Raw genomic sequence first — 17,755 nt, forward strand, 5'->3', positions numbered from 1 at the left:
AAATATTGTCAGAGAAGCTTTGCACCTGGCCAGCTGAAGGCAAATGGAGTAGACGCCTTGTCGGGTCTCATAGTCCACTTCTGATGGGATGGAGTCTCTCTGCATGACATTCACCACCAGACTGCAGAGGAGGGGAAGAACAGTGTTAAAATGCTGTGGACTGAATAATACGTGTCCTAATGAGGTCTGCGTATCTGTGTGTTGTTACCTGAGGCCTCCTGCTTTGAGAAAGTTCTCACAGAAGGATTTGCTGCTTGTTTTGGCCATCTCATCATCAGACGTGGGCATAAGCTTTGAACTTAACACCTTACACACAAAGCAATGAAAGTCAAATATCAAGATACTTAGACTGATTCACAAAGACATGAGGCTGGATGTAAAAAGCTTGTTTTGTGTGGTGTGGATGTTAAAATGTACCTCTAAATTATACAACACTCTGAATGTTGACATGCCCGGGGCAGATGACCTGAACAGGGACTCTAGAATGGAGGCAGCACTGGGCTGATGGTGCTGCTTGGATGACATTGATGGAGAACGAGAGCCTGTACCTGCACCGAGGGTGAACAACGTCTTCTGCAATAAAAAAGAACACAAGAAGTAGAGAGAAAATAACTCAGAGGGACATAATGTTAAAGCATGAACACAACAGTAACACTTTACTTCAAGTTTTATACATAAAGCTGACATTACGCTGTTATTAGCATGAATAAGGTGTCATGAAGGCTGTCATTAAGTGTCGTTCACTAAATTATGACACCTGTGGAGCTATATGTTGGCATTTTTTGGGTTAGGTGGAGGGATCTAGTGGGGTTAGTACAGGTTTAAGGCAAGGCAAATTTATTTGTATAGTACATTTCATACACAAGGCCACTCAACTGATTTAAAATCATTAACAAGCACATTACAACAACAACGACAACATGACCAAAAATCTCCCTCTCAATCATACACAGTAGAGAAAAAGAGGACCATTAACTTTGATTTAAAAATGTTCACATTGGATGCTGACTTCAGCTCTGCTCGTGGTTTGTTCCACTTCTTTGCAGCATAACAACTAAACGCAGCATGTTTACTGTGAGCTCTGGGCTCCACTATCTGACCTGTGTCCATAGATCAGAGACATGCTGGGTTCATACCTGACTAACATCTCACTGATGTATTCTGGACCAAACCCATTCACAGATTTATACACCAGCAGCAGAACTTTAAAGTCTATTCTGGAGTAATGTGCTCTGACCTCTTTGTTCTGGTAACAAAGGGTTAGGGGTTAGGGTAATGAACGATATATAATGACAGCCTTCATGACACCTTATTCATGCTAATGACAGGTGTCATGTCATAATGACAACGTAATGACAGCCTTATGTATAAAAGTAAAGTGCTACCGAAGCTTCTTTCTCCCTGATGGTAAATGCTACAGATACATTTGATTACAATTAAAAAGCCAGATAAGTTACCTGGTGACTCCAAACACTAGATTCTTTGGGAACAAAGTTGTCAAGAGCATCCTGAACCTCAGGATCTGTTGGAATGAGCAGCAGCAGCTTTCTGACACGAAGAGTAATCCTAAAGGACATTTAAAACACCATCAGAAGTCAACGTTATCTTCTTCTTTACAAAAAGGCACACACTACAAAAAAAAAAAGATCTCACCTGGTCTCATCAAGATTAGCCAGCTGATAAAGCATTTCAAACACATTGCACACCAAAGCCATCACCACCCCGGGCAGGGACTTTTCCTAAAGATAGAACACACGGGACAATTGTGAGCCTTCATGAGCACACAGCCTCTTACTGTCGCACTATGTATGTGTTGGTACCTGCTCCAAGGCGTAGGCAGAGTTGAAGACAGCAGAGCTGGAACTGCTTGAAGCAGAGGCTGAGGACTCTGAGCTGCCAGAAGGGGTGCCGGTCCCCGAGCTCTTCACAGTCAGACTCTGCTCATCTCTGAAACCGAGCTGGGACAGCAGCTTCTGGTCGCGATTCATGGTCAACTAACACACAACACATACAAGGGTGACATAAATAAATTAAAAAAAGGCAGTGCTTACACTAAAGTCAGGCTGCTTGATTATAGAAAAAAATATCATGATTATTTTAGACATAATTGAAATCAAAATAATTGGTCAACCAATTTCATTTTTTGTACAAAACAATGTAAAATAAATTCTTTAAATATAAATACAATCTTTCAAACACTAATATTAAATATGTTCTCTTTTGCACAAAACAAAACACTTCCAGCATGTGATGTGTCTTTGCTCTAGGTCTTCATCATCAAACCCTACGTGTTTCCAATGTAAAACTTGCTTGTTTACCAAGCCTTTTTTGCTGCGTTTCTCCAGCCATGTTTCAATACCGCTAGCAACCACTTTCCTGGTGTTGGCCTGCCGGCTAGGCTAGGCTAGCTTTAGCTTTGAGAGGGGTGGGATGTAGGAGCTTGCATGTGCTTGCGTTAAAAAACTTAGTATTAATAATCATTTTTTCTCATGAGTGCTAAGCTTTATTCTTTGTATATATCCTAAATCATGGAAGTTTGTTTTATTTAGCAAATAAAACATATGTATGATTGAAATAAATAAATAAATAAATATATATGGGTTTTTTTCTTCGATGATATTTTCGTAATCGTTGAGTGTACTAATCAAAATCGTAATCAAATTTTGATTAAATGAACAGCCCTAGATCAAAGTGTACACGACATTCAACAAACCCTGCACTTACCACGCTGTCATTTGCAAAGATCTGAACATTATCCACTGGGCAGCTCAAGTGCTCGGATATCTTCCACCGGATACTTCCTATCGTCTCGTTACTGTGGGTCTGCAGATCACACACACAGTCAAAAGCTGCTACAATAAAACCCAGCAAAACACACAAAACGTACCTCTAAAGTGAAAGTGTCTTTGGTTGACTCGTAGGTGACGTGAAGAGTGACAGGGTGTCCGTTAAACGAAGCCCCATGAGGTAGTATAGTGCGAGGAACTGAGTACATATCCTTCACAGAAAGAGAAACAAACATAAAGACATTAGTAGAAATAATCTTGTTTTAAACGTGTTTAATGTGATCAGAAGAAGCTATAAAGCTGCTGAAAGAACATTTACTATCTCCACACACATCTGGTCACAGACACCTCACCTCAATAGTGATGACGTAGCGTTCAGCCAATAGCAGAAGTCTTTCAATGATTACCAGCTTTGTAGATCTGAATAAAAACAAACAAATGTGTCAACAATGCGAATGTAAACAATTAGTGTTCAGAGAGGTTTTTTTTTTTTTTTAAAAATGTGTTTAGTTGTAACAGTAGGTGGTTTCTCATTTGATGAATGTTATTAAATGAGTTTCTTACCCAAACCCCCCTCTGTACCTGGATGGTGATTGTACAGATGTGGCAACTGTTGGCATGGCAGTGGCCGTCAGCATCTTGGTTGCCTTGGTAACAGCATGTGTTAAAGTAGGTCCGCCGAGAGCCGAGCTGGCTGCCTGAGAAAAGGAGGAGAGGAAGGAAAAAGCTGTAGGGGGTTGATTACTGAAAAATGACGCGACTCGAACAAGAAACGCATTTAACCTCCTACCTCTAATCGCTTGTAGCAATCAGCGATGAACTTCTTGTGCAAAGACACAGAATCCTGTGATGATAATTAGATACAATGACATACAGAGAGGAAGCATGTAATTTCAATTAAATTCAATTCATCTTTATTTATATAGCACGAACAAAGTAATCTCAATGCGCTTAACAAAATAGGCCCCAACAGGAGGATGTTTTCTGCATTTAAACTTTCATATATGCACTCACCTTCTTCATTTTGGGATTGAGGTTGGTGTAGCTGTATGTTATAATGAGTTGGATTGCTTCATTTGCTATTTCTTCATCTGGAGTTTCCATGGCAATGCGCCAGATAAAATCCATTCCTGCCAGGTCAAGGCGCTCCACACACTGAAATCAGACCATATACCACATTAAATTATAACGATGACGTGCAATGTGTGCGAGGAATAAATTGGCTAACAACTGCGAGTGTGGACACTGACCAGCTGAGTACCCTGGCGCTTCAGTCGGTGGTCGCACAGGTTAACATTCTCAAAGAATGTCTTAAACAGATTGAACCCTGCCACACACAGTAAACAAGAAGAAGAAAAACACACACACATGTCAACAGCTGGATCAGATGTCAATCCCACACAGTACTTTGATTTCATTTTTTACCATTCATGGTGATCTCATAGGGCTCCAGTTTGAGGATCTTCTCCTTAAACAGCTGCTGTTGAACGTCGCTCTCAAGATCATGTTGTCCTTTGGTGAACCACTCAAAACACAACTGCACACATGGAGGAAAACGGGCTCGGTCACAAAACCACACAGGCCCTAAATTCAGCGATTATAATCTATGACTAATGTTGACTAAATTGATTTATTTAATCTGTACTTTTTTGGATCAGGTCACTAGGAAAAAAACAGCAACCAGCAATGTTTTTAAATCAAACAATAATGAATCCTAAACAATTATAAACATTTTCAAAATTCAACATGTATAATTTGAATTATGATTTGCAACTTTGTGCACTCTGCTGCGACAGTTACCGGTATGCAGAAGAGCAAAAAAAAAAAAAACTAAAAAAACTGAGAGTTACATATGTTACATTTGTGCTACATCTTTTTAATGTTTGTTTTTTGTTGTATAATGATAACGTATGTATTCCATTTTGTCACAAGTTTTAGACAAAGGAAGAAAAAAAAAAAAAAGAAAAAAAAAAGACATTTGAATTATACGCTGCTTATACCTCACGGTCAAGTTCACAGACATCGGGCCCCGACACCAGGCACTCCCACAGCTCCTTGGCTCTGTTCCAGACTAGGTAGAGACTGGCTTCCTGGAGGAAGAAGGCCAGGAAGCGCAGGTGGCTGTCCAGATACTGCCCACAAAATTAAGATATATGTCATTGGGACATATAGATATATACACACAATACATGGTCAATATATAACAAAATTAACTTATGATTGTACGGCAAACAATTAATAGATTTGCATAAATAAATAAATACATACACGCATTTCCAAACTAAAAAAACCTAAATAAAGCATTTGCAGATGATGTAACTTTTCAGAAAAGTTAAATTTTTTGTATTCATCTGTAAATTGCTTACTTGTAGTTGGAATTGGTGAGGTGGCTTTATATAAGACCCTGTGGTCTTCTTAAAGGAGCATAGGGCAGATCTAGAAATCAGACTCCATAGCGACACCACTGTGGTTAGTGTAACTACAGCCATCAGCCTAGCCGCCGTGGGAACGCGCAGTAACTGTTTATAACTGGAGCCGATATTGTGACTAGAGGATGGATACCCGTTCTGTTTTATTTCCGGTATTAGGCCGCCTCTCCAAGCCGCCGAGAACACGAATCAATGTCATTTGACGTCACGTCCACAGAACTGCGCCCGTAATTCACGCCCAGAACAGAAGTACAAAATGTATCACACAACCTTTTCAAGGCAATAGGTAGAAATGTGTGTGGACTCATTCTCTTTAGTTTAGAGCGCTTCATCAACTCTTTAACCTCTACCAGCACAGTTATATTATAAATGTTTTAAAAAAAATGTTGTATATGCAGACAAATAATTAAGAATAAATAAACGCCAAACCTCCTGGTAGGTGTACCGTCCATCCACCAAGGTTGAGCTTGAGAGGCTGTTGTTACCGGCTGCTGTCACAGCAAGTCGATGGCAACACACCAGGGATCCTGTGATCAGTTTGACGATCTCAAAGTTCTTCTTCAAGTCCTGAATGATGCTCTGTGAAGAGACAGAGAAATGATTCTTAAACCTCCCACAGGAGATGATCAAGGAATATGTGTGTGTGTGTGTGTGTGTGTACCTTGTCTTGTTTCTGGTACGTCTGTTTGATGAAAGAACGGGTGATTTCGTGAAGCTGACGGAGAGCAGGAACTACCCAGACATTCTGAGGACTGCTCTGCTGAGACGCCTGTTGACACACATTCACACTGATGAGACATATATATATAAAAAACACAGTTTTTGTAGCAAAGAGTTTAAACATAAGAAAAAGGTGGGGAAAAAAAAAAAATCATTCAGGGATGAAATGTCAAATCTGCCTTAAAAAACAAAACATCACACAAACATACACACATCTCATCTGGACATCCATGGCTCCTCTGATTAGGATTTTCATTGTAGAAGGACATGTTGCTAGCAACTTTCACCAAAGCTAACCACTCACCCAGCAGCTGAATCACTCAAACTGAGCAGATTCTCCCCCAGGACAAAATCAACACCGCCGTGTAATCATCAGTGAGACCAAAAAAAAACAAAAAAAAAAAACTGGCTCAAGCAGAAGATTGGCACATCGACCACGTGTTACAATCATCCGTGAAATGATCAAACTGTGACAACAAATGGTGGGCAAACCCTCCTCCATATTTGGATGCCAAGCAAGAGGCCGCAGGATTGGAGAGATATCGATCAGTAGGAAAACAATTACCCGGACGCATGGTTCTTCTCTTACTTTGGCCAAAGAGTTAGACTTCTTCTTGCCCCATGTGCCAATATGAAAGGAGCTCTGAGAGTCACTGCCTCTACTGTCCTCCTGAGGATGAGTCTAGTGTACACACGCGGGAACAGGTGAGAGTGAAAGACTGACACACACAGAAGCAGATACACTTGATGAACCAGCGTGTCCTGTAGGAGACCTGCTGTGTTCTGACATCATCAAACACTGATGGACATACAGACAATCCTTAGGTCACAAGATGTAATATTTTTAATTATGCTGGTTAAACATATAAAACAACTATAATTTACATTCCATATCAATTTATTCGTTAAATAAAAAAAAATAGATCTGGCTTTTAGTGGGAACTTCTTCCCAATATGAATCCAAATCATTTAATTAAATGCGCATTTGCATTAAATCAAGAACTTAAAAGCTGAAATTTAGTTCACGAGTGGCACATGTTCCAAATGAATCTCTAATGGTGCCAAACAATCAACAAGATGACTTGTCCCTATAAATGTATCTCTTCATTTATATGAAGAGGTATCTATGGAGAGATTTATCAGTGTGTCCTAAACATCCACATTTATTGAACTGCGATCAGAACATCATCATTGTTTCGACACAAGAATAAAAGAAGTAGTTTAACCTTAAAGACCAAATTTAGCCCAAAGTCCCTGAAACTGATCCTCAAATAAGATGTCATGTTTAATGTTTTCTCTGTAAATATTACATCTGTTCTACATCATCATCCCTAAAGGCTAAAACATTTAAAACAAAATGGAGGTGAATAATGTGATGAGTAGAGGCCATGTAGGTTGTGATAGAACAAAACCCAGCTGTTGCTCATTGAAACAAACGTAAAAAAGGGACATTTGACGTTCTTCACACAGACTTTGCTGAATTTAAAGCATGAATGTGGAGGAGCGTAGCCAAAAATCTCTCATTGTGTCCAACTGTTGGATTTAAAATCTTGATCTAAAGTTCAGTAAAATCAGGAGCAACAGGATGAAAATGTGTAAACTAAACATAGCCACGATTCTAAACGTCTTGATCTAGTCAAACTTACAACAACAGTAAATACTGTTTTTTTCAGATCAATGCCTTTTCTTTAGACTTTTTACTGTAAAAGCATACCGAGTGTCTAAATGGATGGCTGTGGATTGGAATTGGGCAGGGTTGGGGTCACTTATAATTGTAATCATGTAAGTGATAATTCATTACAATCATAACTGTAATTTTAAGAATATGTTGCTGTGATAATCATAAATAAATTGTAATTGAGTTTAGATAATTGACTTTGTAATTGAAATGAAAATTCTATAAAAATTGTCAATTATAATTTAACGCAAAACTGGGAACCATGTTACAGTTCTTTGTACAGTTCTACACATATGTATTTAACAGTTATGAAATAATGTTTCATGTCAAGCTTTTTCACATTTTACTATTTTAAAAAATTATTAAATTGAGGGCTATACTGACACAAAAAAGGCTTAGATGCACACACCAAAAATATTAAAACTTATATTTTCATTGATTACGAAGCCTAACAAGGAAACAAATCGATAGGAAATAAATTAGATGATAGATATTTGTCATTAGTGTATTTTACAGATGATTTAGGACCTGTTATCATTAGAGATGCTAACAGAAAGCTAGCACAAGAGGAAGGTTAACTTTTATTAGGTTATATATTTCAGGCTCAGTAATTGAACTTTAGTAATTGAGAATGTAATTGTAATTGACTTTCTGTAGACAGAAAATATTTGTAATTTAATTGTAATTAAGAAAAATGCTGGCCATTTTAATCGTAATTGAACATGGGTACCTGAAAATGTAATTGTAACTGACAAATGTAATTAACCTCAACCCTGACTAAGGGTCCCTTTTCCTTGTGTGGACTTTGCTGAATGCGTTCAGTAGAAAAACGTCTCTGCCAAAAACACGCTCATATTTTCCTCACCTTCTTAATGTCTTCAATACATTTAATGATGTAATTGCGCTTTACAGTCTCCTTGACCGCGTATGCGTCACTCAGGATCCCGAGGTGCTCCTCCAGCGCCTGCTGAACCAGACTGGTGGGCAGAGTGGGGAGATGAGCCAGCTCCCATAGCACCTCCAGCACCTGGGCCAAAGTCACAGGATTAAACCCAAACAATACACACTGGAATGACTTTAAAAAAAAAATCCATAAATCAAGTTTCATCACGTCACCAACGTGTGATGAGCGTTGAATTAAACATGACGTACCTTTCCTGTTGTGGTTTCAGAGCGAGCCTCTCTGCCAATCCTTCCGATCAGGCTGAGGAGCTTTTGTCTCACTCGATCACTCTCCACCTCCCAGCTCTGCAACACACACACACAAGCATGGCGTTATTAACAAAATGCACAGCTGATCAGTGACACAAGCTCTGATGACAGAAAAAAATAGCACGGACCTTTTGGATGAGGACAAAAAGGTGAGTGAGCTGATCAAAGCTGAACTTCACAGCAGCAGCAGCGATTATTGTGTGAATGTTCTCTATTACTGTTGATGACTGGCCTGCCTGAAATTACCCCAAAGGAAAAATACATTTGGTAGGAAGAAAACAAAGCAAACGACTTGAACAATAATCTACATCAGGGGTGTCAAACTCATTTTAGCCCAGGGAGCAGTTTATCCATAGTGGGACACAGATTTTAGGCAGGAAAATGAATAATTTTAACATTATTGAGTGCAAGTTTGCACTTCCACATATAAATAAATTATAAATCATGTACGGCACTGATAATATCGAAGCAATAAGTGACACATCAGTACCTGCAGGATCTTCACTTCAATTTTTATTTTAGTTTGAGGCCAATTTTTATGTAATTTGGTGGGATTGCAGGATTTTGGAAAAATTGCAAGTTCTTCAAACAATTAAAACAAATGACTGCCATCATATGATATAAACATGGGAAAAATGTGAGCCCTTCTAATATTGCAGAATTTCATTGAATTTGTGTATTATTTTGGTGATATCTGCAATTTATATAGTTGTTAATTCCCACAATAATTCATGATTTCGCTGCCTTTTTTGCTTTAACCTGCGGGATGAATTAGATGCTCTAAAGGGCCGGATTTGGCTCCCAGGCCTTGAGTTTGACAAGTGTGATCTACATGGTTAGGATGACTTGTTAAAACACATTGCAAGAAGTAGTTAGTGTAACACACTACCTGTATTTTCCAGATTTTGGATAATTCATCCAGAGACAGTTTACTCCCTAAAAGTTCAATGATTCCCTTAATCCTCTCACAGTACTGAGCCTGGTCAATGTTACCTAAAAAACAAACCAAATGCAATAAAGTTAGTCTGTGTTTTCTCGACATTAGATGAGAGCCAATGAGTTAGATAAACAACAGTTCACCTTGTTGGGGTGCACTTTCTTACCTTCCAGAGCTATTGACAGCACTGAGTTCTCCACAAGCCAATCGAGAAGTTTATCAGTGTCAATGGCATTTTTCACAGTTTTTGACACTGTGCTCTCCTCTATCAACTTTGTCACCTGAGAGGAAAAAAAACAAACCAAAAAAAAAAAAAGTTATATTGTGATGTAAACTAAAAATGAATTAATAATCGACAATTACACCTTAGGGGAAGCTCGGTCAACGTGAACTTTTAAAAAGTCCAGAAGATGCCACTTTGTGCTGCTTTAGAATGGATTTCCATTCAAAAAGCAACAGGAAAAGAGTTGACAAACAAGGGGGAAAGTCTCCCAATAGTAGGCTGCACAATTAATCAAATTTTGATTGTGATTACAATTTTGGCCTCCATGATTATATTGACCTGATCGTCGGTGATTTATACATTTAAAATGTGGGCTCTGCTGCATATCTAATCATGAACTTTCTAATCCCAGTAGTCAGTCAACCACTAGGGGGTGAACACATGATTAAGGCTTCGTTAAGTTACCTTAATACCAAGTGAGCAACGCTTCACACTCTGTAAACTAGACTAATGAGAGCGAGTCATGTGGTGTGACCAACTTGCAGCGCTGCTTTTTTACTGGTTTTTATTATGAAAAGCATATCTAATTAGTTAGTATTCATTAATTAATTGAACACTCAAGTCAGTAAAGGTTGACAAGCTGCTGTTTCTTGCCCAAAACCTGTAGGAACTTGAAACTGGTTTTCAACATTCCTTACAAAGCACACTTTGCTGCTGGTCATCTGACACTCTGATACCAAACCGTTTCGAAACTACTCAACCAGTATTCTTTTTTTTACTAACCAACTCTTCGGTGGCAGACTGTCTACATTGTGTCGCTGTTTGGTCAGCACTAGGTAGGCGGAGCATAGTGGCTTTGTGTGTGAGACATTGACACAGGAGAGGCAGAGGAGAAATAGGTGTGGACTTGCAGCCAAAACATTTAAATGTATTGCTATTTTAACGCAAAATTAACTATGTCAATATAAACAATGTTGTCCAGTGTGATATCGTGTTGATAAATATATCGATTAAATTAAAAAACCGATATATCGCCCAGCATTAGGTTTAAGCCTGATGTTTTTTTCTTTATACGCTGTAATTGTTTTGATAAAGTTCCACTATGAGCCTGTGTATTTATATATTTAGCTCATAGTAAATTTTAATTTCTTTTAGTATTTATCATTATTCTTGTTTAAAACTTTTCTTTTGCACTCTAAACTTTTCACATATTGTTTGTTAATAAGTAGGTAAATAAAAACACAGATGTTTTTCCTGACGTGATGAATAATTGTGATTAATAATCATGATTACAATATTGATCTAAATAATCGTGATTATCATTTTGGCCATAATCGTGCAGCCCAACCCTATAGTCTTTAATTCTGATAGTGATAGCGATGAATTTACCTACTGGAGCTTTAAGAGTGTTAAATGATTAGCTATCTACCTGTAGTGTAAGCATTGCTAGTCAACATTAGTGGAAATTAGATACAGCAGTGATTTTGTGAAAAGTAAACTTATCTGGAGCTGTTGCTATCTAGGATTTATTATTACCTTTAATAAGTTGTAACATTGTTTCACTGAATATATTGATTAGGCATTTTCAGCAAATTAATTCCATATAATTAATGTTAAGTTGGATAGAAAAGGCTACTTTTCTTGTCATTAGGTAAAACCAATTAGAACCGATTGACCAATTGAAGAAATGAAACTTCAAATGCGTTCATGGCTAGAAATGGCTCAGAGTCGTATGCAAACCTCTTTGAGGGAGTTCATCTTGGTGGAGAAATGGGGAGTTTTGAGCATACGCAGCAGAGTGTCCAGACGTAGGTCATCCACCACTGTCACCAGCTCCCTCTGGAACCTCATACACAGCAGCTTGATGGCTGACAGCAGGTCTGGGATGCTCACCAGACGCTAGGTTGGAAAAGCAGATATGTTACACTTCTGCTTGGTGGAGGAAAACTCAAACATGCTTGTGTTAGTTCAGCTACACGGTGCCTTATCTGTACATGTGTAAATAAATCAAGTCTTATCTCAGAAACTCCAAGGTTTTTTCAAGGTCTACATCACTGAACTAACTGTTCTTTACACGTTTAATATGAATTGGCCTTGTAGACTTTTAAAAAGACACCGATGCCATCTAATAATGATGTAACCTACAGGATCTTTCTCACAACCAATATTTTGATCTATTAAATGAAACGCTACACTTAGATATGATCAATTATCCCAATAAAATACAAATGAATGCAGCAAAAGGTAAACTTTAAAAATATTACATTAAGTTTTGAGCTTCCTGATCCATCAGCGATTCTGCTTTATAGTCACAGATCAGTTACTGATCAGGGTTTACAACACTGATTGAAATAAACCAGAGGACAAAGGCTACAGAAATCATTACCATGAATCATTTTATGACAACTTCCCTATTCTCAGAAAGAATAGGGAACCATTTCCTGTTTTATTGCTAAATATATGCTTACGTACACTCTAAATCATAGGCAGGTGTGAATAGAAAGTACTACCTTGTCTTTAAGGTCTTTCTCCTCCAGGTTTTGCACATAGGTAATCATCTTGTGGATAACCGGATCAAGCATTGGCTATGGAAGAACACAAAATCAAAACTATGTTGGTCCCCGCGGAGTCAAACAAGCCACAGCCAGGCAGGATTACAGTAAGAAGATACAGCAAACATAAAAATAGAACAGAAAACAAAGTACAGTGAAAGGACTGCAGTAAAGAATGCCAATTGAAAACGAGAATGAGGAACCAACATGGAACATAACACAATGAATAATCACGATATGATACAGAGTGCTGGAGTTCCGTGCTCTCCACGATTAAATTTAATATTGTGCACATGCAAACCAAGGCTGGGGTCAATTACCGGTACATTTTTCAGTATGAATTGTTCAATCATCCATATTCAATTACAATTTAATTACGATTACGTGACGGCCATTTTTTTCCATTACAATCAAATTTCAATTATTATTATCCCGCTGAAAGTCAATTACAATTATTTTCTCAATTACTGACGTTTGATTACAATTTTATTATAGCGCTTAAAAACCGCCCACATGGGACCAAAGTGCTTTACTGATGATCTCATATAGTATGTATTTCGGTGGACCATGTGTGCTCATCATTTAAAGGCCTGTTGTGATGATCGTATGTGCTTTTGTGTTTGTATGCTACAGTTTTAGCACCTTTACATTTGAATGTATTGTTTATAATATCTTATGTAAAAGCCCAAATAGGGACGAGATATGGAATTTAACAATAGCTATAAACTCTTTGTTCAAAACATCAGTGATATTCACAGTATTGTTACTCTTCGTATTGTCCTTATTTAAATACATTATATATATTATATCCTAACTCTAACCCAGTAACCCCTAACTCTTCTAACCCTTACCACCTGTTTCAGGGTGTGAAGATTCACTCACAGGTAGTGGGAAAACTTGATATGAAACATTATTTAAAACATTTTATTAATTGTTAACTATATGTGTGTAAGCCATAGAACTGTAACATTGTTCCTCAGTTTTATGTCAACTGCAAACTACAATTACAAAGTCAACTATCTGAACTAATTTACAATTCAATTAAAATTACAACGGCAAAATCATTTTGCAATTACGATTACAATCATGCTTTAATTATAATCAACGATCAATTACAATTATAATTGAGCCCAACCCTGATGCAAACACATTTGAGTGTGTGTATGTGTGAGGCTTGGCTCACCTGGACAAGACTTGAGTTTAAGTATTCAGCACAAACTCCCAGAGGCTGGACCAGAGCTGATACACACTGTGGGGGACAATGGAAAGAGAACAAAACTCAGTTAAAAAAGCTCAAAGGGATGGTAAGGATCACAACAAGATGTGATGCACCAAAATATGTTTTATGTAACAAGTCTTTTTGGGTTTTTGCATCAGTGGTAACGTCATCCCTGAGAGCGATCGTAAGTCACTGAATTAAAGTGCCTTAAAGTGCTTTTTACCAGCATTACAATGTATGCAGGCCACATATCAATCTGTATCAGGGTTAACATACATGAGGAGGAGCTTCGAGTATCAACAGTCATTTTTATTTCAGAGCCAAATCAAAAGATCTGATTGCAGTGTTAAAGAGTCTCACCCTTTTTTCCCCCAAACGTTTGCCTTTCCTGCTTTCTATACACATCTCCTTGTCCTTCTTTTTCCCCTCTAACATCCACTCTGTAATCCCACCCCTCCACCCTTCTTGACTTCCTGTTCAAAGCTGACAAATGAATGGGTCACCCCTGGGAGAGAGGAGTGGAAAGCGCTCTTCTCCCATTATCTTTTTCCCTTTCACTGTGTGTGTGTGCTGTGCTAAGCAAACAGTAGGGCAGCATGTTTAAAATGCATCCCTGGTATTACACACCAGACTGTAAAACAAACCTCATTTGCAGTCCTTCTGCAGAGCTGCATGATGACATTCATTAGATTCTGGTGTCAAACATGCTAGTTAGCCCCCCCCAAGGCTAGAGATGGGCACCCCTGGCTTAAATACTTGACTGTGCTTGCACTACATGTCTCCAAGGCCAACCTTCTTTATTACTATGCTAGTGGCTTAAAGGACGGTGAGTGTGAGCTTGCACATGTTTAATCAATGGCTGTGCTTAGCTGTGGTTCCGGCCCCCATCCTGAAAAGGAAGCATTAGCACAAGGATTCCTCAGAACACGTACAACAACAGAGCATTTCAACCATTGGACAGCAGGAGGATAAGAGAGCACATTTTTGTGCAGGTGAATATAAAAGGGCACATTTAGCAACGTGCAGCTGAGCGCAGGGTAAACATGGCGACCCTCTGCTTGTATGGGCTGTGTTGAAGTTACTGTAAATCACGTGTCAAACTTAAGGCCCGGGGGCCAAATCTGGCTCTTTGGAGCTTCCAATTCAGCCCATAGGAGAAAGTAAAAATCACAACAAAAAAAACTCATAAATCTTCTTATATCTAATTCAGTTGTAGATAGCTCAGCACCTCCAAATACACAAAGTCAATGAAATGCTACTAAATTTGCTCGGGCTCAAACTTTTCCTATGCCTTTATTACATGATGGCAGCCATTTTTAATTGCAAATTGTTGAAAGAACTCTAATTTATTCCAAAATTCAGCAATTTTCCTCAAAATATTTCACAATGTTTCGCTAAATTAAATACAAAGTGGTCACCAAATTAAGGAAATCTAAATTGCAGATCCTGCAGTGACTGATATCAGTCACTTATTGCTTGGATACTGTACGTGCCTTACATATTTTATGTACTTTTCATATATGCAAACTAGCGAACAATGATTTTACAACTATAATCTGTGGCTTACTTTAGACTAAACTGGTATGTAAGTTTGACACCCCTGCTGTAATGTGTCCCTTTGATGAAAAAAGTAAGAATGGGTCATCTTACAGCGATCTCGATTTCCTCCGTGTTGAGCTTGGTCTGGATGGCCATGAGTCCTCCCAACTCACCAAACTTTAAAAAAAGAAGTCAACATGATAAAGAAGTCACACAGCTGTTGAAAATAGATATAACATCTGAGGATAGCGCATTACTCACCCGGTTCACCAAATCAACCAGCCAACCATGGGGCTCCTGGGAGAGACGGGGATGGGAGGGGAATAAAATGATGGATCACAGTGTCAGTGAACCAAACAGGCACACACACGCACACAGCTGTTGTATGTCAGTCACACACGTTCTCCTCAGACCACATAGCTCAGTTACACAACTGAAAATTCTTCCTGTCTACCCTAAAATGTGGCCCCAATCCCACATGAGGCCTGAGCAGGATGTGTGCAGATCAGGAATGGACAGTAGCACCTAACGTTGGGTAGTTGTGGGTGAATTTGTTCAACTGGCTGCCATGTTGGCAGATAAATACGGATTATAACATGATTTTTTCTTAAATGGAAAATACTGTTAAATATGTAAAAGCAATAAGGAAAGTTAAAAAAAGAGGTAAAGGATCTCGATCCTTTGTGGCAGGTGATGACACGTTGCTGTATACATACTTGTGTAACCTTTCATAAAATGCTAGTAGTAGGATAATAGTTCCTTACTTTCTGATAGCTGTTGCTAGGGGAAACGGCAAACATGTTGGTCTCGTCTCCAAAAACTTCAGCCCAGTTTCTCTGACAGGCTTTCATTCGGTTCTTGAAATGATACTCGTTGTCAGGGTTCAGGGCCTGGGGAACAACACATACACATTAGACACAGTTAAACCAATGACTGCCACCTCCAGTATTTGGTAAACAGTAAAACGGATTCTCAGACGCAGGACAAGAAATAACTTTCATTAGATTATTGCGGCAATAGTAATATTTGCTTTCATTTGTGTAATTCAAAAAACAACAAACACACAGATACACACACACCATGGTCAGGACTGCCATCAGATTTACAGGCACAGGGTCCTGCTTCACTCTCTCTGCCACCAACTCCACCAGCAGCATGAGCATGTTGTAGATTCCTTCGTGTATCTCTGTACCCCATTTGTGCACAGCACTGCTGGTCAACAGCTGGTGACATTAAACCAGGACAGACATGAGGGAGCCCATTAGAATAACAGACACTAAATATTCAAAGATTTACTTTAAGGCTAGTTTTTTTTTTTTTTTTTTTCATTGTGTTGCTTACCTTTTTAAAGGCCTCTGGCATGCAGCGATCGATAAACCGCTTGCAGTTCTCATCAGCGTCGGCAAGACCTTAATGAAAGTGGGGAGTGGCAACTTTCTTAATTTAACGTGTAAATAATTCAAAGTTGAATCAGGAAAAAAAAACCATTTGTGTTCAAAAGTTTTGCTATCACAAGCTGGGTTTTATAAAATAAGTGTGACAAGCAGAGCTGGGCAATATGGACCAAAACTAGAGGTCGACCAATATGGGATTTTCAAAGGCCGATGCAGATACCAATGTTTTTTTAAAATTTCAGCCCATGGCCGATATCTAAAGCCGATTTTTACAACACATTGATTATGAAAGACAATTGAAACACTCATATGATATAATGTATTTATTAGAAATGTAATTAAATACACCAATAGAATTGGGCCTGGAGTCGATGTCCTAATTTGGCAGTTCTGCTGCAAATACTGTGACGTCATTGTTCAAAAAACATAATAGAGAATCGAAAATTCGAAACAGATTGAAAAATATGACCAAAACAGAATATAAAGGTATCAACGGAGCACCTGATGAGACAAATTTTAACTTTTCTGTACTTCTAAACACTAAATATACAACAAAATGCATTTAAGGGCTAAAAAAATGGATTTAGCATGATATGTCCCCTTTAAAGTCCTCCTGGAGCCAAATAATACCTTCTCAATGAGGACAACACAGTAAATTAAATTCTGTACAGTTAAAATTACATAGAATAATGTTTAATTTAATTTGACACATGATGCTAAGTGCTAATTTCTTGCCACATATAAAGCATGCATATGTAACCGGCACATTAGCAGTTAAATGAATCTCTTCCCACATATTAAAATCTCTATTTTCTTCCAAAATAGTGTTTTTGTTGGTTTAGTTATCTTACCAGGGATTTAAAACTTAAGGTTAGCCACAGGCGCAGGAAAGTTGATGGTCTGTAGATTAGGGCTGTAGTCAACCAAGGAAATGGTTGGTCGACCATGACTATGGCACACGTAGCGATTAGTCGACCCAAAAAAAAAAAAAACGGATGAATGAATGAGCAGGTGCAGAGGAGGACGAGGAGAAAGAAAAAGAGAGTCAAATATTTTGTTTTGGTGT

The 17,755-nt window shown here is 38.4% G+C and overlaps 1 protein-coding gene across 8 annotated transcripts in view; it reads right to left on the reverse strand.

Annotated features, from left to right (window-relative positions):
* The window catches only part of usp24 (ubiquitin specific peptidase 24), a 43,882-nt gene that overhangs the window by 18,532 nt on the left and 7,595 nt on the right, over nucleotides 1–17,755 (reverse strand). For 2 of the 8 annotated variants that reach the window (XM_028443798.1, XM_028443800.1), the window contains exons 3-33: nucleotides 16,637–16,704; nucleotides 16,375–16,518; nucleotides 16,060–16,185; nucleotides 15,557–15,592; nucleotides 15,407–15,472; nucleotides 13,721–13,786; nucleotides 12,496–12,570; nucleotides 11,726–11,884; nucleotides 9,929–10,043; nucleotides 9,715–9,818; nucleotides 8,954–9,061; nucleotides 8,766–8,861; nucleotides 8,479–8,640; nucleotides 6,525–6,617; nucleotides 5,877–5,984; nucleotides 5,645–5,794; nucleotides 4,787–4,918; nucleotides 4,212–4,323; nucleotides 4,037–4,113; nucleotides 3,801–3,941; nucleotides 3,577–3,630; nucleotides 3,351–3,484; nucleotides 3,140–3,206; nucleotides 2,888–2,998; nucleotides 2,725–2,823; nucleotides 1,821–1,994; nucleotides 1,654–1,739; nucleotides 1,458–1,566; nucleotides 418–573; nucleotides 209–306; nucleotides 26–121 (exon numbers count right to left, since the gene is read on the reverse strand). In XM_028443798.1, the coding sequence (XP_028299599.1) occupies nucleotides 26–121; nucleotides 209–306; nucleotides 418–573; nucleotides 1,458–1,566; nucleotides 1,654–1,739; nucleotides 1,821–1,994; nucleotides 2,725–2,823; nucleotides 2,888–2,998; nucleotides 3,140–3,206; nucleotides 3,351–3,484; nucleotides 3,577–3,630; nucleotides 3,801–3,941; nucleotides 4,037–4,113; nucleotides 4,212–4,323; nucleotides 4,787–4,918; nucleotides 5,645–5,794; nucleotides 5,877–5,984; nucleotides 6,525–6,617; nucleotides 8,479–8,640; nucleotides 8,766–8,861; nucleotides 8,954–9,061; nucleotides 9,715–9,818; nucleotides 9,929–10,043; nucleotides 11,726–11,884; nucleotides 12,496–12,570; nucleotides 13,721–13,786; nucleotides 15,407–15,472; nucleotides 15,557–15,592; nucleotides 16,060–16,185; nucleotides 16,375–16,518; nucleotides 16,637–16,704 (3,322 nt within the window). Of the gene's footprint in view, nucleotides 1–25; nucleotides 122–208; nucleotides 307–417; nucleotides 574–1,457; nucleotides 1,567–1,653; nucleotides 1,740–1,820; nucleotides 1,995–2,724; nucleotides 2,824–2,887; nucleotides 2,999–3,139; nucleotides 3,207–3,350; nucleotides 3,485–3,576; nucleotides 3,631–3,800; nucleotides 3,942–4,036; nucleotides 4,114–4,211; nucleotides 4,324–4,786; nucleotides 4,919–5,644; nucleotides 5,795–5,876; nucleotides 5,985–6,500; nucleotides 6,618–8,478; nucleotides 8,641–8,765; nucleotides 8,862–8,953; nucleotides 9,062–9,714; nucleotides 9,819–9,928; nucleotides 10,044–11,725; nucleotides 11,885–12,495; nucleotides 12,571–13,720; nucleotides 13,787–15,406; nucleotides 15,473–15,556; nucleotides 15,593–16,059; nucleotides 16,186–16,374; nucleotides 16,519–16,636; nucleotides 16,705–17,755 lie in introns of all 8 variants that reach the window. The other 6 variants (XM_028443797.1, XM_028443795.1, XM_028443802.1 and 3 more) reach the window with 4 other exon arrangements.

Source organism: Gouania willdenowi, chromosome 4, assembly GCF_900634775.1.
Source record: "Gouania willdenowi chromosome 4, fGouWil2.1, whole genome shotgun sequence".
NCBI lineage: Eukaryota > Metazoa > Chordata > Actinopteri > Blenniiformes > Gobiesocidae > Gouania > Gouania willdenowi.